This window comes from Toxorhynchites rutilus, chromosome 3 (assembly GCF_029784135.1).
Source record: "Toxorhynchites rutilus septentrionalis strain SRP chromosome 3, ASM2978413v1, whole genome shotgun sequence".
Taxonomy (NCBI): Eukaryota; Metazoa; Arthropoda; class Insecta; order Diptera; family Culicidae; genus Toxorhynchites; species Toxorhynchites rutilus.
In genome coordinates, this window is record NC_073746.1 from 138,927,710 (window position 1) to 138,954,758 (window position 27,049).

Below are 27,049 nucleotides of genomic sequence, written 5' to 3' on the forward strand. Positions count from 1 at the left end.
TACGATGCTCTATCTTCCTAATCCCATTTATTTTCTGCCACCGGACTGAACGATGGCTTATAAGCCGGTGTCCGCTCAAAAATCCATTTAATTGTAATTGCGAAGCAATAGGAAAATGGTCTCGCTTGCTCACTTGCTTGACTAAATACTATGCTCTATCTTCCCAATACAATTTCTTTCCTGCCACCGGACTGAAAGGCTAATGGTAATAAGCCGTACATTTCGACGTGAATTACATCTCTCACACCAAGTTCCCGAAGAAGGTGCTTATGTTTTTTTATTTTATATCTTAAAAGTCCTATAGTTTATTGAACATACTGTGTATGTAACTCCACTAAATCTCGATACTCTGCAACGAATTTTAAGTGGTTGCTTCCATCACGGCAGTTATATTGTCTCAATTCCTAGATAGGGAGTGTAGTACAAGAAGCAGAAGTAGGGATCGCTCTAAAACCCAATGTACCAAGTGTTCTGCGGCATGGTCATCTATCAAGAAATCTCCTGAAGATTCTTGCTGTCGAAACGAAGTACTCGTTCGCTGATAACTGTCCACAATATTAAACGTTCTTCAAACACACTTCTTGCACCCACAGTTGTTGTTATTGAACTGTAAAAATTGGAGTTTTGTGCGAGATAAACGCCAAAAATCAACTTAATAAAATATAACTAAATATAACTAAATGAAACATTCTAATTAATGTTCGGTTCATCCGTTATGAGCTGCGCATCTAGCATTCTCGCTAAATTCTACCTACCGGGTTAAAACGTTTCTCTGGTCTATCTAAGTTGACCACCCCAACCGGTGTAATCCCACTCGGCTCGGTGTGTGGTGGTGATCGATTCCCCACTTATCTTGTGTTTGAGCAACACGGTTTGCGCGGCCGTGCGCTGCTGTAGCTGCTTGGCCAAAGACCAAAGCTCGTTGATCCCCGGCGTGGCCGATGTCATATCTTAGTGGTTGTCGTCATCGTGATCACGTATATACATATCGTTTACCGTAGAGACCCGCAGATCCGTCTGTACGAGCATGGAACCTGAACAGGTATGAGAACCCATCGTTCGTCTCTTTTCCGCCAGCGGCCGCACCAGCCGAGCTTTGAATGTGTGACGCGGTCTGTGTATGCAAAGCTTGCAACTTCGCTATAAAATCCCAACACCCCGATGGGTTCACTTTTGTTTTCGTTCGAGTGTCTGTCTATCTAGATAAGGCAGGGAGCACCTTCGGAGCTCTAAGGAAAAAGTATATTTTGTGGTTCAGCTCTTTGTGCTACAGTACCAAAAGAAGTGAACACGAGGTAAGGATTCTGAAGGCAAATTACTGGCAGGATATGGTTCCGAAGGATTTGTGGTTATCGAACATTGTCATCCGTCGCAATACGAGCAATTCAGTTTCGGAAGTGTCGCAGCAAGTGATTGCATTCAGTGAACGGATATTTAATGGACTGTTTCTCCTGCAAAAAGGACTCAAAATTAAAAGTGCACTCAAGTGATCTTGTTGGATTCTTTGTCACGAAATTTGGCGCCAGAAAAAAATGGACACATGAACTACTCATAAAATAAATCTTTGCGAATAATAAAAGTAAGGCAGCCGAAAAAAACAAGTGCCCAATTTGCCCCAAGGCGATAATTATTATGCAATACACAGCCCAGCCATGGATTATTCAACAAACATCCAATCGATAGGTCCCAATTCACAAATTTTTGGGGAAGGAGTGAACTATAGTTCGAGAGAGTTCAGAGTTAACAAAAATACAACATATATGAACTGGATGAAATGAAAGAAATGCGACTTGTTGCAAATCCGAGTGACAACGCTGCACGAGAAAAATTTGGATACAGTCAACTTCTTGACACGTTTTATTATTCAACGAGTGAGATCAGAACCTGTTTTTTTCCAGGGGCGGATGGAAACGAAATAACCATAGCGATTCCATTGATGTAGATCTTCTGCTTCTGAGAATCGACGATTATTTAAGGTGACGAAAAGCCCACAGTAATAGTGCTAAATGAACCAGTTTACGTGCTAATGAAAGTGAACTTTGGCAATTTGCGGGCTGTTTGCGGGTATCATTAGCATCTGCTGTGCCACACACAAGCCGCAAGCGATGATGAAAGTGATGAATGCCAGTCAAGGACACTGGGTGTACTGATTAAACTGTGCATCGTGAGCAATTATCTGCAGTGATTTGCCGTTACTAGTAGATTGAGATGTGGAAGTGGAATCAATTTATACTTGTAATATTGGTGATTTTTTATCAGTAACTACTTGTAATATTGTCAGTCAGTACTTGTAATATTGGTGAATCTGTAGTAATTGAATTTGTCAAGAGCTGCAGCATTTTGTTCCCACCTATTTCCTGCGAACTCCAGGTCAATAAACGAGTGTATGATGAGAAAACCGCTTCGATAAATACACGTTGCGTAAAAACTTTCGAAAATTAAAAACAATTTTTAATCTCAACGTGGCATGCATTTTTCTAGATTTATTAAGAATATCAATTATTTATTGAAAGTTCCGATGCTCTCGGTTTCTGTTGTTGAAATAGTTTAACACTGCATTGTTTTTCTTGTTCAAAAATTACAATAATCTCGACTTGAAAAATTTAAATAGCTTGGAAAATTTCATAACACTGCTCCAATTTTGTAGAAACTGTTCAGTATTGTTGAATCAAAACTTCAAATTGTCAATGCATGTTATAGTCTAATGAATGTAGGGGAAAAGCAGTTAAATACACCCTAAAGAATATACCCGCTTACTGCGTCCACATACCGCTACAATCTCCGTTCTTCGAAGAATTTTATAGCTTAACTAATTGTTGTTCAGGATATCAAACGATTTTTATTATAAAAAATTAAAATAGTGCATATTTCATTAAAAGAAAAAAAAAATTGGAAAAATCGAACGCTTTTTTTGATGGTTTGAGGAAAATATTTTCAAAACGATAGTGAAGGTATGAATTATTTGACTCAGTGATTTTTTCTTCATCGCGATCGGCCAATATGCTGAGACTAAAAATTTTAAAAACTGGTTGTATTAATGAAGAAAAAACATAGAAAGTGGGGTTTATAAAATGTATTACCATTATCTTCCTTATTTCTACATATGATTTTTTGAAACAATGAGAAAATTATATTTACACAATTTCATTCAAGATTCTGGTTTGTTGCACAAAGCGCGTAAAGTTCTCTCTTAATAATATCCCCGAAATACGAAATCCTGCAATAAGAGGTGCCAAGTCAAAAATATTTACATAATAATAAAATAGAGATCTTTTTGACTAGCGCCAGCCATTTAGTATCTCCTCAAAGATAGCTGTCGACTGTGACGATTTGACTCGGTTGCCAGAAGTTGTAGGGGTGACCCCGTCTCCTACTACCATATTTTTTTCTTGATTAATTAACATAACGAGCTCAAATATTCTAAAATTCTCAAACCGACAATAATTGCTGCACTCTTCAGGTATGATGTGAGCTACCAATCATCCATTGCATTGCTTTGATACATTTGTTTGCATATTTCCAGCAATAGCTTGAAAGTAATTTGAATAAATTCACGCTACAAGTAATTACAGCCTGAAAGTACAGGGTGGGCCATTTAAAGTGGAAGGATTTGTTTTTGCAATAGCAAAGTAAAGAAGTGGAATTTTAATTTTTTTTTTGAAATTCATTTATTTTAGTCCAAGGAGATTTGTTCTAACTACTTTTTGATTATGATATCTCGTAAATGACCGCCTCTGGCCTTGACCGCAAAATGTGCCCTTTTTTCGACATTTTCCATCACTTTGCCCAATGTTTCGGCCGATATGGCAGCAATTTCTTGTCGGATATTGTCTTTCAGCGCAGCCAGGGTCCTTGGTTTACCAGTGTATACCTTGTATTTTAAATATCCCCATAAAAAAAGTCAGGAGGCGTCAAATCAGGTGATCTCGGCGGTCATAATCGCCGTTTTTCGATATTAATCTTCCGGGGAACATTTCACGCAATAATTTGGTCGTGGCAGCCGCTATATGGCATGTAGCGCCGTTTATACGGAAACATCTTCAAATCAACACGAATTATGCGTCGGAGAGTGGTTCGAGCGATGTCTAACTCTTGCGAACGATGACGACCTGATGTCGATGGAGTCTCTGCAACACTGGCTCGAACGGCATCAATATTCTCGTCGAAACGTCTTGGTCGTTGTCTGGACAGATGACTGGCATTACCAACACTACCAGACGATATAAATTTGGCATATAATCGACGTATAGTGTTGTCTCCAGGCGATGTTTTAACTTTATTTTTATTTTTCCACGCACGTTTAGTTAACACAATTGAGAAGTTATTTTGAATGTACAGCTGAACAATTTCAACGCGTTGTTTAGGTGTGTATTGTTCCATGGTTAAAATTGTACTAAAATGACGCTTCCAACGCGGTATGACATTTGTTAATCTGACATCTCTGTCAAAAGTTATGGGGTTGCCAGATGCTTCCACTTTAAATGGCCCACCCTGTATATTACAGTTCAACTGGTTGATGATACAATTTACCGCCTCGATAAACTAAGCTGCTGAACATATGCCGAAACAGGAAAACGTTTGACGCCGTCTCAATATTCTCAAAGTTATTTCTAGCAATATTTGTTGGACCAGTCCAATACTTCATACCTCAACTAAGTCATTGCCTAGTGCAGTCGAGAATACTTGCGTTATTCTGCTGAAATATAAGCACCACTGGGCGCCCTCGGGCAGCAAACTTTTTTACGCACATTTATGTAGCTCTGATTACTTAATTTTGTGAGTGGAGGCGCCACTACGCCAGTGGTAACATCCATGCCTCTCACGCTAAAGGTCACGAGTTCAATTCTCACTCCCGACATTCTTCCAAAAATGGAAGTAAAAGTGACGAACCAGCCAAATTGAGTTGAAAATCACTATAATACAAATAAAAAAAAACTTAATTTTGTGTGATCAATTGATCAGTAATAGCGACAAAAAAGCCTTTTGCCGATATTTTAACATTCAATGCGCTGAATCGGAGTCAGATGCTGAAAAGGTTAAAAATATGTATACTATAACCTCTGGTGTAAATATAGTACATTGGGTACCCTAGTACCCAATACCGAAAGCTCTGCTTGTTTGCAACATCAATCAGGTGGAAGTGATTCTCATAATTGCTTAATGATCTGGAGCATTTCTTCACAAAGCCTCTTGTGACTAACATGATCAAGCTTATTCGATTCCTGAGTTAAATTGATTTTGTAGAAATGGAACTTGAAATAAAAGTGTTCTAAAACTTCTATGCCGTCCAATTGTGCCCCATAAAATCGTGCTTTATACGGTAGTCTCAATGGTTAACCACGTTCGAATCGCTTCAAACATAGCGATTCCCCGCTCAAACAAATCTGAGCGGGGAATGCCAAAATGACGGCTTCTTTTTGTTTTGCAATCACCGATCGGCGGATTGTTTTTTTTTCATAAAATGCGCGGATGACGAAGCCCCGATGTTCACCCGACCGAACCATTATAGTAGTTGAAAATGAGATCTCAAGACAAACACCAATGCGACAATGCGGTCTCTGTATTTTTTTTATTTTTTTTTTAGAACACTTTACACCTCATCAACCAAAAATACTTCTTCCTTTTTATGTTGAAGAATTCTAATAGAATCATCAAAATTAACAGCAATCTTAGTTACAGATACAGTATCTCTTTAAACAATATTTGCAACTATTTGCTTTTTTGAACAAGTTCCTACTGGACAAACAAAACAAAACATGAGAATGGGAATTAGTTGTCACTGTCGCTATGTACGATGAAATACATATCAAAGATAGAAAAAAATAGATGAGCGATGACATCATTTTTTTTTTTTCAAATACCGCACAAAAAAAACGCGCGAGATTTTGATGCATTTTTTGTGCGATCGCATAAAAAACCGCACAAAAACAGATTCTACTATATTTTGGCACTAAGAATAGAGTCTCTATTGATCAATTTTAAATATTTTTGTTGTTTTTCTCAAAATAAAAACACGTCACCACATCTGGCATCACTAATCGTACCAAAAAAAAAGTGACAGAAGTCTTTCCAGTCTACCGTATAAAACATTTCAATGAAACTCGTGTACTGGAATATGATACTTTGCTCGTCTCGACAGTGACTGAAACCGAGACGAGACGAACTGTTCGTCTCGTTTTCTGGAATAGGGCCTATAATGTACGCAGCCCTGAAAAAACTAATTTCGAAAGAAACACGTTTAAACCCTTGAACGATAATTTATTTTCAGTCGGCACTGCTATGGCAGACGGTTGATTTTCTTAGTTTTATGAGGAGGGATTGATATAGAAACTTACGGTTTTGTTGCTCAAATAATGTCCCCCATTCATTTAGCCATATCTGGTAATCTTTCTACACTTTATATATTTATAATGTTCCCCTCAGAAAAAAATATAGTAACTTCTAAATAACCGCTATAGCACTTCACGTTGTGTCGTTCATTTACTTTAAGTGATAATGGCTACATAGATATATGCAAATTACAACCTAACGGTAACTAGAAGCATGCACACAAGTACATCATAGCAATAAACTCAGTATGACTTACAGATACTGCTCTCATAAAACTCGTCATTGTCAGTTTGTTCATGTTTGACGAGCTGGGTCATTTCCGTTCAAGGGGTTAATCGGATCATTGAATCACTAGTCATTTATGGATGGATTATCGTAGACTCATCTTAAACCTCTGTAGGGGATAAGGTGGGATAATTATTATTATTTTTAAATGAATCCATTCCCTGCAATAATCATGAATGTTGAAAACCACTATCGATAAACGCATGTTAAAAAACCGTCACAAAATAGGTGAATTCTTGGGGCGAACTTAGAATGCACAGATGAAAAGTGAATCTCTGCGAAACATCCTTCGTGACGCACAAATAGAAAACAAAACAAAAAGGACGAACGCCTCACGACGCAATCGGTGGAATGAACTCAAAAATAGTAATGCAACAGCTTGGATACTAGGCCCATAATGTGATACGCCCTCGAGAGAAGAGATGTTTGAAAATGTTTTAATTTCCATACATTAAAATCCATCCTCACGGACGCAACTGGGGAAGTCCATTAAAGTGTAAATTTCTTACGCTCATGTTTGCGAAAACAACGACGCGCGAAGCCGATGCGTAAAGACAGGCGGTTTCCGCGAGCTGTCAGAGATGTGGGAGTTGCTGGTCGAGAAGACGAAGAGGGGAAACACAATAGGATTACATCAATAGTTTCTCGGGTGTCGAAATAGTTTAGCCAAACGGTGGTGATTCTTTGGCGATAATTTGAATACGATGCGGGGTTCAAAGAAACATGGTCAGGGTCATGATCACATTCCACCGATTCGAATGCATACGTTAACGACGATCGGCAATGATAGAGTGGTGAGGATGAGATTTCAGTCATACCGATCGCGTGATACTACGTCAGGCAAACCTGTAGTTTGCAACATGATCATTTCGGTTTCGGCGAATGTCATCGAAAAGCAATCACCAGCAGCGGCAGCAGCAGTTATTCCAGCAGAGATGTTGTATTTCAGGGACGCAGCGGAATGCGCTATCTACCAACGGCTGTTTATCACTGCGGACCGCAAGCGGCTTCAAGAAAACAGCCCCAGCACACAACAGTCAAGAAATACGGTCGTAAATCAAGATCTATAAAAACCACCAGATTAATGATGAGTTGGTAATTCAACGTAGTCATTCTATCACCGGCCTTCTCTGGATTCGCTGCTGAAGTCGCTAATTGAAAACGTGTACGCCGTGTGTGCTGATGGCTTCAGTGGTACTTGTTCAGCCGGAATCATTGACATCATAACATTTGATTCAATAGCGTCACTACTCATTTTCAACTTTTTCTCGTTTGGTATTGGAACAGCACATTTTACAGCGTCAGGAAACATTAATAGTATCGAGTGTCTAATCCCGATTTGAAAGCATTTTTTTTCGCATCCGTGTGCCACCGCATGCGAACTCACTCGACCAGATAAAAATAAATCTTCCCGTAAGTGTTGCATTCACAACTGTTTTCGAAACGGCTCTTCTCGGCGAGGCGAAAGTGATTGTTACCGGTCGATTTACACATAAGCTGCTCCATCGTGAGTGACTTAGCGATTTGAATGGAGGCCCCTCGCCCCGTAACAGTTTCAGACCATGCAAGACAACCACCCCGGAGGATCGAGCCTATCGAACTTGTTCGGCCCATCCATCGAGTGTTGCAGCTGCAAAAGTTCACGCAGATAACGTTCAAACCTTTCATTTTCATCGGCAAGTTGTGGTTCAACGATGGCAAAATAGAGCGACTATTGGAAGGAATGTGCAATCTGTATATGCAGTGTAAAGAACCATCAACGTGTTTTGTCGGCTTCCTAATGTTATGTTTTGTAATATTTTTTTCATACTTTCATAACATGAATTACGGTCACATTTTTAGATTAGTTATCATTCATCCCCTAACACGATTTGTAGAGCGGCATTATTCAATATTCCTAACGTACTGAATCCATGTATTTTCGTATCTATCGCTAGGTTATCAATATTCAATGACTAACCAGCCAAATCTAAATACCCCTTGTTTATGTCATCTCAAACGAGCAATCATTGGCGAACGGTTTGAACGAACATTTCCATTGCGGTAATGTTTCAATTAAATCAACGCTTCTTCAAAAGCCCGCCACCGTTAACCTCGACATCGTAATTCCAATTTAGAGCCCATCTAGCAAACGAGCAACCAACAAAGAGAAGATCTCGCGATAAATGCACGATCGCTCGGTTATTGAAAACATCCAAACAACAAACCCATTGTATTGCAGCGCGGTCTCCCACCCTCGCGGAAACCGGCTGAACTTCGCGAGCCAAGATCATGTCAAAGATCGTGTACATCTGAACACCTGAACATTCGAAGCTACAGAGATGGATAATTACTTCAGAACACCCCCTCACGCTCTAGCCCCACTCGCGCCGCTCTTCCACTGCCATTGTTTCTTCGTGCACAGAGCCAGACTAATGATGATTGCTACTTTACTTCTCCGACATATGCTGGTTGACGATAGGGTTGGTGGTTATGGGATACCATGAATGACAGCAGCACGTACGTCAGCTGTCACTTTCGCAGAAATAATTATGAACTACCACTTCCGTACCGTTCTCTCAGCGCCAAAATTGTCAATTCGGTAAATTTCCTTTCCAATGCCGGTCGGTGGTTTCCAATTCGTCGCAGATCCCAATCGCTCGGATTATTGCCTGGCGAGTTGAAAGGAAGTTCATGTCTAGAGGGATTTCATCGAAACATTATCACCAGCAGCCATAAGAAGCTTATATATTTATACTCCGCTGTAGCAGATCGGAGATCCGCATTAACGTCCAACTTACGGAACCTGTTTTGCGCCCGAGCAGGGAATCTGCATCTCAAAAAGACATCGTCAAACGATAGACGACGGCTATTCTTTGTTCTGACAGAACAGGATTCACATTCTATTTTTTATGTATTTTTTTTATTAATTGTGAAGACAATATCTCCTGTGCCGTTTGGTCTCAAGGGCAACACGTGTTGCTATTTCTGTTTACTGTTCGGGTTGCTGTTTAAAATTTTGATTATATCTAGAACGTTGCGTTATATCACTGTGCTTTGTTCTTTCTTCATTTTCGAGGCGAATTTACATACAATAAATTTAGATTGTGCGGCAGAGATCCGCATAACACGCATAGTCTACAACGAAGTAACAATTTTAAGTTTTTCGAAAAAAAAAACATCCTGGTGTCTTGAAGATTCCAACACATTTTTCTGTGGAGTGTTTCCAGCACGTGATTTTTGATTTTTATACTCATGTTTTCATATTTTTTACAGAACATCATTTAAAACTGAATGAAATGTAAATTCATGTCGACTTAGACAACCATCAATAGATGACTCCACTATATAGTGCAATTCTGAAGGATTTTGTTCATTTTGGATGCGTTTTTGTTTTCATCATGTGAACAATTTTGTTGATTTGAATAATTTCATTCTTTAAAAACCGCAATGAATTATATAGTTCAATTTTGCAAAATTAGTTTTTGAACTCCTTGATAGCGCCCCAGAAACTTCCCCCGGCTTGTACTGATCTACGTACATCTTTGTGCAACTAAATACTTATTGAAAAGAATATTGTAGTTTTCAGTCACACACGAATCGTGATGGCAGCTCCAAGTTCGATTTCAATTTCTTGCCGAAGATTGCTTTTCCAACTTGCACTGGTACAGGTAGGGGTAGTGGGGGCAAACCTTTCATGGGGGGCAAAGTGGTCACCTGCTTGTTTGGTAGGATAACTATAGATGCCGTATTGATAGTCATCTTATGTTTGAAGAATTTAATGACTTTTGAGTCACCCTGTACTTCAGTAGAGCTGTCGTAAGTCAAAATACAAATAAAAACAGAAATTACTCTATCGATAGCCATTCGGCCGTAGTTCTGTGCGCATGGTATCTAAGGAATTTCTCGTGAAATTTAGTTTATTCAATCTGATATGTTGGACAAATCATCAGCTTGGACGACTGTTCACATATTCTAGGAGAGATTAACAAATATTTTGTTTAATCTCAGCGATTAATTAGCATAGAAATTATTTTCATGTTTGGGGGCAAAGTGGTCATAGGTGAATAGCAACTTACAATGTTCTATTTACTAAAGCTGATATACCTCATCACATTCTGCTCTCGAAGAAGATCCTTTTGTGGCTTTGACCCTGGATAAATATGCCACTCCAACTAAACCAAGCCTCATTATGCGGAACGTTATGTGTTTCTTACTACGTTTTTGTATGCAAGAGAAAATTTAAATTGAGACTCTAGGTGAACAGGCCAAGTTTATTTTATACGTGTACCTACTATAACAAATATGATTTGAACAAATTTGGACGAAAAAAACGCATAAATGTATCTCATTTAGCTTGATATGTGTGGGTGACCACTTTGCGCCCATTAGGTGACCACTTTACATCCAAGAAAAAAAAGTTCGATTTTTCACCTTTTTTTCTAATAATGAAAAGTGTACTATTTTGAACTTTTATAGTAAAAGCCGTTTGCTTTCTTGAAGAACAATGAGTTGAACTATAAAATTCTTCAAAAAACGGGATTTAAATCGGTGTGTTGGCGCTGGGAATGGGCATATTCCTTAGGGTGACCACTATGCCCCCACTTCCCCTATATATGGGATATCACCTCAAACAAAAATCACGCGAGCATGAGCGGAGTATAAGCAGTGGCGTAGCGTGACCGGGTGACACCCGGTGCGGTGGTCTTAGGTGTCACTCCTTCAATCGAACCTTGTTATCATATGTTTGTCATATTTTTAAGTAAAAAATCAAATTTATCAAACTCAATAACTTATATATTTTAAAATTATAGGAGACGCTTTGTTTCGCATTATTCTGTCGTTTTCATTCAATAGAGTATTCACATCGATATATGTGATTGTGAATGATTGTGTGCCATTGTCAATATTTCTTTGTTGATATATTGGATATCCGCGTACGCTTGTGGTTGTGTCGTCGGTTCAATCTGCCATGCAAGGCGATAAAAGTTTCAGATCCACGCATGAACCAGCTTTCACGACTTTACGATTCGATCGATCTTTTGCATTCTTAAATCCGTTCGTCTCAAATTCAATCGTTCTATGTGAATGTGGCAACCTTGCCATGTCGCAAAACAAATGTCAGAATAATTCATCCGTATTCGTGGAGCAATTTACTCTCTATCAAATTGGCAGACCCGAAAACGAATTCGAATTGTTGTAGTTTGAACTCGATATCGTTTATATACGTAGGAGACACAGTCCTGACTCTAACTTACCGTTTTTAAACGGTTTTATTTAGCTTGCCCTGTAATCTGTTTGTAAGTTTGTATGTTTGTATGTTTGTAACATGTTTGTCTGTAGCGCTGACCCACATTCATAGAAATTTGACCCCCTTTCTGTTGACTGATTGATCTGAAATTTGGAACACACCTTTATCTCTGTAGTCATTGTAAAAGTGCGTATTTCATGATCTTGAAAATCCAAGTTGGCGGCCGATGCAAAATGGCGGATCACATATTTTCATAAAACCTCATCGATATGGGTTTTCCAAAATATGGGTTTATAGTTTATATAGTTTCCATCAATATGGGTATCAAATGAAAGAGCTTGACTAGTAGAATACAGTTTTTTATGAAAAATGCAAATCCAAAATGGCCGCTACCACAAAATGGTGTCATATATATATTTTTTCAAAACTCTATCAATATGGGTATCAAATGAAAGGGCTTGACTAGTAAAACACAGTTATTTATGAAAAATGCAAAACCAAGATAGCTGCCACTACCAAATGGCGAACTACATATTTTGTGAAAACCCCGTTAATATGGGTATCAAATGAAAGGACTTGACTAGTAGAATACGGTTATTTATGAAAAATACAAATCCAAGATGGTTGCCACTACCAAATGGCAGACCACTAGAAAATAAAATAAGTAGAAACAACTTTTTGAGTGAAACGGTTTAATTGTGATTAAACATAATAATGTACTAAAAGCTAGAAAATAATTAGGCAAGTAGAAATTAGCAGTTATCACACCTCTCCTTCATTAGTCTAGGGCATTGATTAGACTAAAATAATATCGTGGTGCACGTTGGATTTCCATTATCCACAATAAGCGACTTCATCATATGTCCCACGATTTTATTTTAGTCTTATCAATGCCCTAGGCTAATGAAGGAAAATTTGAATCATTGATATTTCGTTCCTCAGTATGTTCTACATAATTTCTGAATACACAGACATAATACAACTAAGGTTTGTTAGTTTTGCAACTAGAGGTCGTTCAAATATTACGTAACGCAATTTTTTACTATTTTAGACTCCATCTTCCCTACACAACATGAAACAAATCGTCATTTGCATAAACATGTCTAGATTTAGTTGGATTTATTCCTAAACAATTTTCGACAAGCCATTCCCTCCTCCCTTTTTGAGTGCGTTACGTAGTATTTGAATATTTGAATGATCCCACAAACCTCAATTGTGGCCGTTTCGAGTGGCTCTACTTTAACATGACCGTCTAAAATAGTATTATTGATGTTATTGCTTCGTATATTAATTCCTAGTATGTTGTGTCCATTTTGTGTGTATTAGACTACTTCCCCACATCTCACGTGTATCAAAACCCTCTTTTCCAAATGTTTATATGTAATTCTTTCAATTTAGTGTTTAATAAATCAGTTGTAGATAGTTCGAGAAGCAAAACCGCATATTTAACTCATGATACTTTCGCGTTTCAATTTACCCCGCTCTACGAGACAATGGGAAACAATGCATATGAAAACTAAACATTTTCAAAATTGATATTTTTCGAAGCATCCAGTGTGAATCCCTATTTTTTATCGGAAGTCATCTGTTATACCTTGTATATGCTGCAAACATAGTTCAATTTAATGATCTAGTGATTTTTTAAGTTGAAGTTGAACTTCGAAAAAATCGTTCCAACTTGCCCCGGTGTACCTTATATAGATCATGTAAATTTGTCCGACGCGCTGATGTTGGTTTGTCCACATGATTACTATAGTAGCCGCTTAGCGCGCTGCAGTTTGTTTGTTTTGTGTTGTTGTCCTTCGCGCGAAGCAGAAATCATCTTTCTCTGTGTTGAGTGTAGTTCAGTTCAGGCAATATTCTGAAAAGAGCCTAATTATGAATGGATCAATATGACAGTAAACTAAAGCTATGAGAAATGCCAGATCTGCTCGAAAATTCGATTTTGACGTAGGACTACGTCTTTCATTTCTATACCGGGGTGTAAAATCAAAGTTTCGAAAACGAAAGCGTTACGCCGGAGACCGAGATTTTGAGCGTTAATAGCCCCTAAACAACTGAACGAAATGGTATTATAAACACTTCATTCGAAAGATAAAATGTATACGCGTTATATACTTGTTACTTTTTGATCCAAAAACTCTTTTCAATAGCCTTAAACTTGCTTTCAAAACAGGCTATTCAAATCCCCAATCGGTATATAAGCGAGCGCCGCTCGGAAATCCACTCAGTTATAATTGAGCAATGATTGAGGTACCATCGCAGGAATGAATGGATGTTTCCCTAACACAGACTTCAAAACCATGGAGCCAGGGGAAATCGGCATTGCAGAATAGATACAAGCAGCGGGTACTTTTGTTCTGGTTTTCGTTTCTGCAAATCGGAATGTTTCCCTAACACAGACTTCAAAAGCATGGAGCCGGAGAAAACTGGCATTGCAAAGTAGATGCAAGCAGCGGATACTTTCGTACTCGTTTGCGCTTTTGCAAATCGGAATGTTTCCCTAACACAGACTTCAAAACCATGGAGCCAAGGGAAATCTGCATTTCAAAATAGATACGAGCTGCGTGTACTTTAGTACTTGTTTGCGTTTTTGCAAATCGGAATGTTTCCCTAACACAGACTTCAAAACCATGGAGCCGGGGAAATTTGGCATTGCAAATAAGATGCAAGCTGCGAGTATTTTTGTACTCGCTTGCGTTTTTGCAAACCGGAATGTGTTTTCCCAACACAGATTCCGAAACCAATAAATTGGGAAAATCGGCATTCCAGATCTCGGCAGTACTTTTTAAACCCCCATGCATTTTTACACCCCGGAATGCGTTTTGCCAACATGGTCTACAAAAGCGGATACAAATGCAACGCTTTGGCTCGGTTATTCAAGACTGCATGCCCCTTCATGTCGCCAGCTCACTGAACTTCTACGCATACCGTTTGATTATTAGGCAAAATGTTGATAACTATTTGCTGCGATAACCACTACCATAATGCATGAATTGACCTAAATTGGGATTTGTTTGCAATTGAATTCGTAAATTCTTTCATTCATTCACTAGTTTAATCAATAATTTAATCAACAACTCTGCGCAGCGGCGATATCGTACCCAATGAGGAGCATTCGTAGTGCTATTATTGCTAATTGAAAAAACACAAATGATTACTAAGCCAACGGCAGTCCTACGTTGGCCTTGCGGTTATATCATAGGTATAACCCATCCATAGTTTTTTCAGAAAAAAAATTGTGATTTTTAAGACCGGACAAACCATGATCATTTTTCAGACAAACAATGATCATAATTTCTCTTTGAAGGAAATCGTTGAAAAACATAAAAAATTGGATAATTTGAACGCCTTATGGTATTATTAGCAATTAGAGACTTGGGGTTTTTCAACAAACGCAAACTCGTCTTGATTATATGTGATTTCCATGGAGAAAATTCGATTTACATTTACTCGTTGCGTGAAAAGTCCCTTAATCGGACAAACCAACAACATTTACTTTACTATTATTCATCCCACATCCAACTTATGTATTTGAAGCATCGCAATAATTTCCTATACGTTATTTAGTTAGTATTTCTGCTTGTTTGAATTTTCCAAAGTGTGTCATTTCTCCAATGCAAGCTGTATCCAAACGGTTTTTCTCAAGACCAAAGTACCAGATATATCAAATTCCTGAGTTATCAACATCGACAGCTCCTTCAGCCGAAGGATCCTCCATTAGTTTGAGAGTCCTTGGATTAGACTGTTCCTTTTAACAGCAAGAAAAATTATCAAGGCATTGATTCTAGTCACAACGTTATCCAGAAATAATCCTTTGGCCTGCTAATAGTTCCGCGCGAGATATATTTCGCGTAGTACATAGCGCCTTGAGTACAGAAATACAGCGCCTTAAACACAGAAATGTTTAATCACATACTGCTAGTAGAAAGAACTCGTGCACTTGATCTAGTATTCAAGTTTTTGGCTGGTTCACACGAAACTTCAATGGCTGCAATCATCCCATCGTAGTTCGCCTGAATCTGCGTCGAATTTGCGATAACTTTTTTTTCCATTACACCCAAGTGGCTCAGAAGTGGCTGCAAAAAAACGAGTAAACAATTCGAAACCTGTCACATACTGTGGATTCTCAGTGTGAGAATGCTATCCACCTAAATTCAAAGACTGGTGTATAAGCCCGATTAATACGACTTTTTATTATACTTTATCAACAAAACGTGAGCTGCTCCATTCCATCCTGACATGGTTGGAACGTTGTCGAAAGATTGTGAAAGCCACATCATGAAATTTCAATCGTTATCTTCCAGTTGATGAAGGGTCGTTACTCAAATCATCAGCCTTTTCTTATCCAAAATTTAGAAAAAAAAAAACAAAAAAGATTATTTTGTATTTTTTTTGGATTTCTTTATGCTGAAATTTTGGACGTATGTAAGACTGCGTCTCCATTCCCGTTCAAATTCCTCAAATCCGCTTGTCCATTGGATCTGACATTTTTCTACCACTTCAACTCTCACAGTTCGTTTGTGGAATACCACTCCATGTAACGAACAGATCTTTTCAGATCCACTATTTGGAATATTGAATTAGTAAAATTAACGAATTTCTGAATAATTAAAAGAACTAAATTCAAAAACATTTTTCGAGCAATCACAGTGCGTTAAACTTTTGTTCGTGCCTTCAGACAAAGATCCTTACATTGTTTTACTGAATAATAACATCAATCACTGACGCGTGACGTTCTTGGAGGATCTTTTTTCGAAAAACTTATCGACGTGGGTGACACCCCTCTTAGTGTGAAACTCGCCCCTGTACACTACGCCACTGAAGCCGAATTTGTAAAATATATCGAGTATCTTTTTCGTCGACTTCCTTTTCAACGCACTTGGACAAACGAGTGAATGAAATAAACAAAAAGGTTTAAAAGATTTTTTGGATGCGAAGTGTTCCTTTCCAACGAACGTAAATCTGAAATTGTTGTAGGACTAGTGATTGAAGGAATAACATCAAACCACATAAGTTGATAGTGCTGAGAAGTAGCCATAACAGGAGCTTACAGACAGAGTTTGTCATTTTCGAAATTAGGAAATGAAAACGTTTTTTTACCTGAATTATTTTCGTTTGATTTATTAAAGTCTGTGGGGGTTTGGTGAAATCGGTTTATTATTTACGCATCCTGAAACATCGGTCCTCCTGTTATTGATGTAATGGGAGCTAGCTAGATATGGTCAAAACGTCACTGGACCATCATGGAACTAGATGCAGGATGAAATACGTTTTTGAGACACTCAGTATAATTCATTCTTAGTCTTAGTCTTATTCGATTCAAAAAACTCCGGTTCCCTTGTAGTCAACACAGATGACTTCTGATCGTACTGTTTTATAGGTAACACTATATTTGTCTTTGTTGATAACTGTAAAAATAACATATAGACAGCTGATCAAAATTCGACAGTAGAGTGATTCAGAATCGTTAACTTTGCTACTGGGCCTTGTCTTAGATGTTGAATGTAATGATACAAAACTATGTCGAACTAAGAAAGAATTACATGTCTAACAATCATATCTGTTACGGATCGTTGCTGCAATAAAGAATGTGGAAAAATAGTTGATAGTGGAAAACCTTCTCTATAAAACTGTATATTAAAAAAAACAACATAGATGACAAGATAATCACAAATTCCCTGAAACCACTGTAAACGACGAAATTATTTTCCAAATAATGCGCAATATTGATACTGAGTATCCTCTCATTCCAGATGAAGGTAGTAGTTTTAGTGCTGGCGTCACTGATCGCCATATGCCTAGCCGAACCAAAGCCAGCCATCAACGAAATCAGATCGAACCAGCAGCAGAAACCTGGCCGATTCCTATCACTGCCGGTGCCAGAGAAATGCGCGTCACGTAAGTACAAAGTCACTTTGGGCATGAATAAAGATAAAAATAAAAACACCTCAAGCTTTCTGCGCTGAACTGTTGCAACAGTACCCCGGCACCGGCTGTAGCAACTCGACGGTTTCGAAATTGGCACACGCACATACAAGAGGACTTGGGGACAGAACGTGTTGAGATTAAACCATAAAACAAAACTTATACTAGACATGACGCAAACCACCGGTGGAAATTTATTATTATTCGAATGAACTTATTTCAGTCGATATGATGACTGGGCATCGACCCAGTTTTTGTTTAACAAATATCCCGTATAGATATCCAATATTTGAAAACTAGATGCGTAAACAAACGCATCGGATAAAGTCATCCGCAGGGTTGAACTATACGCGGGTTTTACGAACATGCGACAATCAAGGGAATAAACACACGAAGATGTCTGAGGAATAAATCTTCGCGCTACGGCATGTAAGCGACTACTATGGAAGGCCTTGAATTTCAATTCAACGATGAGGAGGCACCTTCTCTGTGGGTATATTATCATTTCCCTCCGCATCTTAAGTTCACATTCAGCCATATTATCTCATCGATAAACTGTTGATAGTGAGTAGTTCGAAAATTAAGTTTGAGTACTGACAATCGAAGCGAAGCGTTCGAACTAGGATAAACGACGATCTGTAACGACGTACTGTTTGTTATTCCAAGCGAATAAGATTTACTTTCCATAATAAAACTCACCTAGAATTTCAAATGTATTTCATCAACAAACTCCACCACATATGCTGGTGGGATTCAACTTTTCAATATTGATATGAGCCTCATAGTATTCGAGTGTTGGAAGGAGTAGAGGTGTTCACTCAATTACTGCCTAATGCACTGATCACCGCATCCCGGATATTGGTTTTTGCTGGATCCCCCACATATGGAAAATCACGTGCATGACTGTGTGATTGTTTACTGCCGGCGTCTCTCGAACACGAGAGATCCGGCTTCGTTTGACGATAATTGACTACGTTTGGTATTTTTCGATGGAGCGCCGCACAGATTCTGCTTGTTCAATTGATTGGACGAATATTAGATTATAAGGTGTAATATAATTTCCTCCTACGGAAGTTTTGATGAATCATTCAACATACAGAATGTTTCTAGACGCTAGAACCAGTCCATTTCTTTGAGTTTCCAGCGATACAGAAAAGTTCGGTTGGAATGATGTAGGGTAAGTTGGGTGGATTTGGACATACGGAGTGACTTGGATTTTATATAATGTCATCTCCTTATATTGTTGAACCGTATGAACCTAACGTAAAAAAAACCTTTGGTAAAATTAACCAGGTGGAGGGAAACCGTAACATGAACACAACAAACACTTTGATTTTCGGAACATGTGAGTTTTCCGAACGTGGTTTTAAGGTTTCTTCCGCTGATTAAACAAACTTTTCGTGTATTGTGCAGTAAAGTTCTGTTCGCCTACAGAAGAGGAACATTTTGATGCAGTGAAATTGTATGTTTGATAACAATAAATTAAATTATTGCATTTTAATTTTAAGTGTTCGGGTATTTTGGTTATTGTTTAAGGTATATTTGAAGATTTTTTTTGAGTGAACGAATAATCGGTACCTTGATGGTGGTATCGGTTCTGAAGCAATGGCATGTCGCAGAACGAATTCCTAAGAATATTTTGAAACTTCAGGACAACACCTAAAGTGATAGGGATTTTTGAAAATTAGAAAAAAATCCAAAATGGCTAAATCAGTCGATTAATTCCTGAGATATCGATACCACCAGCTGAAAAAAACATGGGTTTGGTTCGTCCCTTAAAAAAATATTCTATTACTATGATGTTTATTGATATATATATATATATATATATATATATATATATATATATATATATATATATATATATATATATATATTATTGATATAGATATAGCAATTGATTTTATAACTTTTTGAAGAAAAATTACAATAATGAAGTATTATGTTTTATAATCAACTGTGAAACACTTACCAAGCAATAACAGTTAACGGGTAACGATGATGATCAGCGATGAAACCCAAGAGAAATTGAACTATTTATAAACGGTTATATTCTACCTGCTCACGCTAAGCGAACGTCAAAAACAAACAATAATGAGAAGTGCTGTTAGATTTTTGCCCACTATGTTATAATTTAAAAGTAAATCTAATATAAAATGATAGTGAAACCAAGGGGATGATCTAAAGAATCAATTGTGATATTAATTCCACAGTTATATCATCAGGGCATTAAGCATTTCAAGATATTATTACAAAGTGTTCGAAATACGATGCTGTCCGAAATATGATTCAGAACGGTATACCGAATAAACTATTCAAGCTGATTGAAAACAAAGAGGACCCATATTTTATAAACGTGTAAATAATATGAAATGAATGTTAATTTTGTAAAAGACTAATAATAGTAAAGGATAAGTACCATCTGGTTCTATAGTTATGAAATACAGACACATTGGACCACTTTGAATGTCTCGCGCCTGACCAAAAAAATGAGGGTTATGAAGCTAGTTTTTGGAAATCTGTCAATATCCAATGAACCACAATGTGTCAAGCTTCTTACCATTCAAGAATAAACACTCTGTTCAACTTCTATAAGACCACCTTGATTATATTTCGTCACAACACAAACAGTTGAAATTTCAACAAAATATTTTCATACATTTTTGAATGCTTAAAATAAAGTATATTTAACGTCTATTTCATTCAATAGAGTCGTTTGTTTATTTATTGGGCTTAAATATGATAATTTCTGCGGTCCAGTTTTTTTAAGACCAGTTCAAAATAAGTTTTGATCAGTATTGTCAGTAAAAAAATCAAAACAATCGACAGATTTACATATCATCTATTGGTAGCCTTGCCATTTCGGCTTATAACCTGCAAAATTCGCGTTGGCATACTATTTATCAAATTCTGCAGATCGAATTTCTAGATATTTTCCCATGTCTCCAAAGTTGTGGCTTTGAGTTCATCAACCGTGGTATACTGCTTTTCCTCCGAGTAGATTCTGCGTTCTAGGATCCCTCAAAGATTTTCGACGGGATTAAAGTCTGATAATTGAGCCGGCCAGTCCAATAAGTCCAGTTTTTGGTCCTTAACCCATTGCTTAGTCTCCTTGCTGATATGAATAGTGGCATTGCCTTGCTGGAATGTAAATTTATTGCGACGATATCTCTGCAAAAACGGTAGGGTAGAGGTAGAGAGGTAGAGAGGATTCCAAAACATGTATGTAATCCTTGCTGTTCATTTTAAAGGATGTGAAAGCTATCTTGAGATTTCCGGTTGCACAGAATCCCGACCAAACCATGCACCAGCCACCACCAAAGTTCCCGGTTGAAAAATACTGTTCCTCCTTCCGTAAACCACGCCAGTACCCGTTGAAACCATTAGAACCATCCAAATTGAACCTTTTTTTCGTCACTGGAGGTAACCTAGCAATTTAAAAGTAAAAAAATGCCGATTTCAATTGAAGAACGTTTCATTATTGGAATATAGAAAAAATCATTCTTTTGAAAACATTCTTTGCCATAACATAACATGTTCCACTGTCGGTTCCTTTGAGCTTTGGCAAAACTCAGACGTCTTCCGACGTGAGATGGTGTAAGACTAGGAGTTTCAACCTTTTGAACACTGTTTATTTAAGGACTTTTTATCAAAATTGAATCAGAATTGCCTCCCGGGAAACATTTAATTTCAAAAATTGCTTTATTTGCATAAGCGATTTTGAAATATGCGTAGCTATTCTAACTATTCCCCGCTTATCCCGGTCAGAGAGCTCCGATTTACGTCGAGCTCTTTTCTTGTTACCGTATCCTTCAGGATACATTAAATAAATGAGCACTACTTGAGGGGATCGTCCAGTCCGACGAGCATTTTCTCTGATATCTACATTTTCTTGGTGAAATGCATCGATATGTCCTTTTCCTCTCTCCGTGAGTACTTTTTTCCTTCGGCACTATCCTGATTTATTGTTCAAAACAACAACAACAACGGAAATGTAATTGGTCTTATACAACCTTGACACTTGAAAAATGCAAAAACATTTACTCATGCTCAGTGCTTGCACACACACATATGAAAATAATGAAGTGTATGATAATTACCAATACCAAAATATAGATTGAAGCGTTGTTTGTTTACAATGACACAAAGCAGCAAGTTCACCACCTAATCTTATACTCGTAGAAGTTGGACAAAGTGTACTCACTGTAGGATTGGGCGATCTTGGATCTATATTTAAAAAATCGATTTTTCTTCTACGATATACGATTTTTTGGATCGATTTTTTGTACTCCAAAAAAACGCGAAAATCTATCTTTTCGTTTCGACCATTCCGATTTTTTTTGATCGCAGAAAAACAAATTTCAGTGAACATTGATTATAATCTCACCAAAAACCATCTGACAAATTTCAAAATCATTGCATCCCTTTGAAGGTTGTCAAATTAGTGGTCGTAAATTTAGGAGAAGCACTTTCGTAAGTTTGGTCATTACAAAACAATTGGTCACATTTTTTATTTACAACATCTCATTTACTAGGCCGACAATGAAAATTGTGACGGAATTTGACATAAGCCAACTGAAGCGTTCTTTTCTAGAACTGGGACTACTACCAAGATTTTGACTGCATGGCTGACATATGGCACGGTTTGATTTTCAGTATTATAGTCAAAGGAACTCTAGATGAATATCGATTGTTGAACTTCTAATAATAATTATTCATTAATTCATTTGATTTAATGATTCCATGAGGGTACCAGATAAATGCCCTAGAAAACACAATTTTTATGGGCTTTCAAGTTTTTATTTGCGACCTTCATGCTGTTTCGATATGTAGCGAATGAGAGGCGAAGTAGAATATAAACTTGCAGCACCTGAAGCGATCATGGCGTTTTGGGTCGTATGCTTGGGTATCATGAAGTGCTAACCGGAGCAGTATTATCTCGTTCTTGTTCGTGTCATTATTCGTAGCATGTAATTACAAACGAATGTCACTGGGGAAAATGACTTCTACAAAATCATATTCGAACAAACGGAAGTGAGTTGATCAGAGAAACATTCAATCGATAACACAGCAAAAGCTAAACTGACACATTTGGAGTGGAAAAACCATTGTTGAAACACAAAATCCCCAATTTTTGATACCAAAAATGTTTGTGGCTGCATGAAACTCCTAATATTTTTAATTGAGTATCGTTGGCAGATGTCAAAAATGATTTTTTTTTTTTTTTATCTGTATTATAGTGACTTTCAACTCATTTGGCTGGTTCGTCACTTTTACTTCCATTTTTGGAAGAATGTCGGGAGTGAGAATTGAACTCGTGACCTTTAGCGTGAGAGGCATGGATGTTACCACTACGCCAGATCGCCTCCACAGTCAAAAATGATGATGCCAGCCGTTTCCTCATAGAATATGACCTGGAAACTGCCCAAATTGATCTTACCATACGTTTGCTCGTCCATGCTATAAAGTCTTCGAAAGCGAGTTTTGATCACTAGATTCTGCGTTCAGCACAGGTTGTTTGCTGGCAGTAAAAAAACAGGTTGGCAATGTTGGGGACCCAACCGAAGAGACGTAAATCTTCACCAAGGGCTTTCAATTTGAATACCATATGGAATATCCAAATAGTTTTCTAGTATCTATTAGCAAAAGTACATCCCCAACGCTCCCAAGAGCCCCAAAGATATAACTCACAAATTGTACTATGCAATACATTTCGCAGAACGGCAACAAAAAATCCGAACCGGATCAGTTGTGTGGTGACGGCGACAAAGACAACAACCGCAACGGAACTATTTTTCACTTTCAGTTTTGAACTGAAGGAACAACGTTCTCCGCAATAAAATTCCTTTTTCACATTCGGGCTATAACGTGCTGCACTTTGACGTCACTTTCACTTTCAACCCGGAAACCCTATTTTCTCGAAAACAGAATGATCTCTCGGAAAATGTCTCCAATAACCTCGAAAATACTTTTAAATTCACACAAACTGTGTTAATATGTTGTTATGATAATCGGTAAAATAAAAAAAAATAAATTCCATATTGACTCTCAGCTTCAACATATGATGTTGCCTTATCACTGTCCAGAGCGGAACTAAAAATTGAAGAAAGAGAGAGATTTGAAATATACTGGCTTAACACTTTTGCAGTTTATATTGATTCATTATTTCTGTTTAACAACCTCATACTTCATTGCACAGAATGCTTTCACTGAGCGACACGAGTAATCGGCACAGCAGTAGTACTTCCTAATTTACTCTCAGTTTTAACATATGGTGTTTACTGATCGCTATCCAGAGTGAAACTAAAAATCGAAACCACAAAGCGGACATCTTATACCTTGTACAATGTAAGCTAACACTCGAACTGTATGCAAGTGTGTTACTTATTCCGCTGTGAGAAAATGTGAGCCTCGAGTAAAATCGAATAAACCTACCTAGTTCATTCGTTAGATTGTTCATTTCATTTACTTCTTCTACTCTAGATGTATTGGACAAAAAATGCTGCGACATTTCCTATCGATTTATTTGGTATAGAAATCGACCCATGAATTAAAGAGATATCAAAGTTATAAATCTATACTTTTTCCACACGAAACGTTGAAATTTGCCTCTATATTGAAATGTTAGACGAATTCCTATGTCAAAAAACGATAACTTTCTCGCAGGTGGATTCTTCGAACAATAGTTTAGTTGGAATTTCATTTTTTGGTGACACTTGCATCAAGTGCCCTGGGTTTGCCCTGAATCGTTGCCGCTACGGTACGTGCTTTGATTCATTCCGACGACAGTTTTCCGTTCAAGAAAACTTTCAAAATAACCCAATGTCAATGACATTACAGAACCAACCAATAGAGGCCCGAAAAAACCAGCAGTGATTCCGGATTCTATTCGTGATTCAACAGTGATTCTGGATTGTAGTTTCAATCTGAAATGAAAAAAGGTAGAAATTTCTAGTGTATTTTATTGTTACACTTTTTAGTTGAACCTAAAATAAATGAAAAGAAAACAAAGAACATGAGTTGAATTTTTTTAAAAAGTAGATGCTGTAATTTGTTTTTCAATTCTGTTGTTTCGAATAAAAAAAAACAAACACCTCGAACTTTTTAAAATTATTAGTTTTACATAGAAAAAATTGTACAAAATTTCTATTTTTTCATTTCATTTGTTTATTTTAGGCTCATTAGCTTATAGCTGTAACAGAGCCGAATTTTAATCGTGTACATGTCACATGTTAATCATATCTATAAATAGAACATATGAACATATGAATATATGGGCTGCCATACAAATGAAACACAAATTTCTAAATTTCTCGAGAATTAATTAAGCAAATGAAACGAAATTTGCCGTGTGGAGGTTTTAGGGTGCAATAAATGATTCTATGGTGGTTAGATTCCCCTCCCCCCTCACAACACAAATTTCTGCATTACTCGAGAATTAATCAACCAAATAAAACCAAATTTGGCATGTGGAGGTTATAGGGTGTAATAAATGTTTTTACGGTAGTGAGACACTCCAACACCCCTCTCTAAGGGGGGTGCTGCCATACAATTGAATAAGAAATTTCTGCATTACTCGCGAATTAATCAGGCAAATAAAACCAAATTTGGCATGTAACGTAACGGAGAAACATGTTATTTGCAAGTGGTTGATAAATCTTGAACGAGAATTGTGTCCGAAAATAATCTGATATTATAATGTCGAGTTTTGGTAGAAGTACTAGGAATTTTATAGTAAATGGTAATTTCAAAGGGTAGATTAGAAGATCAATCAATGAATAATTCTGCTATTGGACCCATGAACAGCGCTTAGTAAGAAAACGTGGATGTGATAACGAAAAATAAAGTTTGCCGGGTCAGCTAGTTTCAAATAAAAACATGTCAACTTTTCTAAATTGTGAAAATATATCAATTTCTTTTTCCTGACGACATAACTATTGAAGATGCGCTGAAAATGAATTGTTTGTTGTAGCCACGATACAAGAGACTCAAAATAAATGTCACGCTAACAAAGTATATATTGCATAAAATCTTAAACCAGCATGCGGACCAACTTTTGCGAAGAAAGCGATTTTCTATTCGGTTATGTACCCGAACAAGTGAAAAAATGCTGGCATGCCTTTCTGGTACCACGGTTTCGGAAGTCTTAGGCCCATTTATATACAGGTTGACCTTTTAGTGGATATGATTTTTCGTTCACCAGCGAACAATTACAAGCATATGAACGTGACAACATAATGCAACTACCATGCACGCGTGACTCCAGAAATACCACCAAGATTCCCAAACTGGATAATCATCAGGTTTTACTTCCTTTGTCCGCCAATTACCACCGGGTATATTAATTGCCCGACACCTTTGCATTACGGCATGTAGCGCTCTTCTAACCTCCAACGCCGCCGTTTTTGCGTTTCCCACGCATGCAAAGTGGCATTGATCCCACCGATCGCGAACCACAGGCGACGAACCTTCAAAAATTGGTGGCAGGGGCAGCGACCTCATCCGAGCTCTCCAGCGATGGGTTGGGCAGTGTCCTACGCCCATACGACGACTCTCGAATGATGAACGATTGACGGCATATACGCGTATTATGTCATATTTCGAGGCACTCTAGAGACGCATGTGTTGTGGTGTATTATTTTAAATCTTTTGTTTGTTTATCTCTCACTCGTATTATCTCGCATGCGTTCGACATATTCCATAAATCGCGTATGCCACGTCGGAGAAGCCTCGACAAAACGATGAAAATCTCATTAATTATTAATGAAGCACTTGAACTTTTCATCTTCTTCGGCGCGTAAATGCTAAAAAGTGACTTACTGCTACTGCTGCTGCAGTGGCTGCTCTGCCATTGCTTCACCTGTTCGCTCGAGTATAAATGTAAGGAGGGGTCCAGCGTGTGATTGGAGTTTGATTTTTTTCTACCGGCCTGGAGCAGGCCAGAATCATGTAACGTTCGGTTACGAAGTGGACCGGACGAATGTTTTGTTGCTTTGACTGTTTAGCAGTGGAACAACTTTCATTTGGCGAATCTTACTCAACGAGAGTATTACCATGATGACAATGGAGTTATATTTTAGGTCGAACGTGGGGGTATGATAACTGAATCATTAAAACACCGTCTTGCGTTGTTTGTAATTTGTTCGAATGTTATACGTAATTTTCATTCAAATACCCAAAATTTGCATCAGTTTCATCTAGAAATTCTTGACATCATTGTCAACAACAATAGTTTGTGTGCTGTTCTTTTCAATTGTAATATAAAATAATCTGAAT

General features: G+C 37.7%; 1 protein-coding gene across 1 annotated transcript in view; it reads left to right on the plus strand.

Moving 5' to 3' along the window:
* The first annotated feature begins 1,085 nt into the window (after positions 1 to 1,085).
* LOC129778213 (uncharacterized) overlaps positions 1,086 to 27,049 on the plus strand; it is a 41,897-nt gene continuing 15,933 nt past the window's right edge. The window contains exons 1-2 of the mRNA XM_055784957.1: positions 1,086 to 1,295; positions 17,602 to 17,746. Coding sequence (XP_055640932.1) covers positions 1,101 to 1,295; positions 17,602 to 17,746 — 340 coding nt within the window. The 5' untranslated portion in view covers positions 1,086 to 1,100. The remainder of the gene's footprint in view (positions 1,296 to 17,601; positions 17,747 to 27,049) is intronic.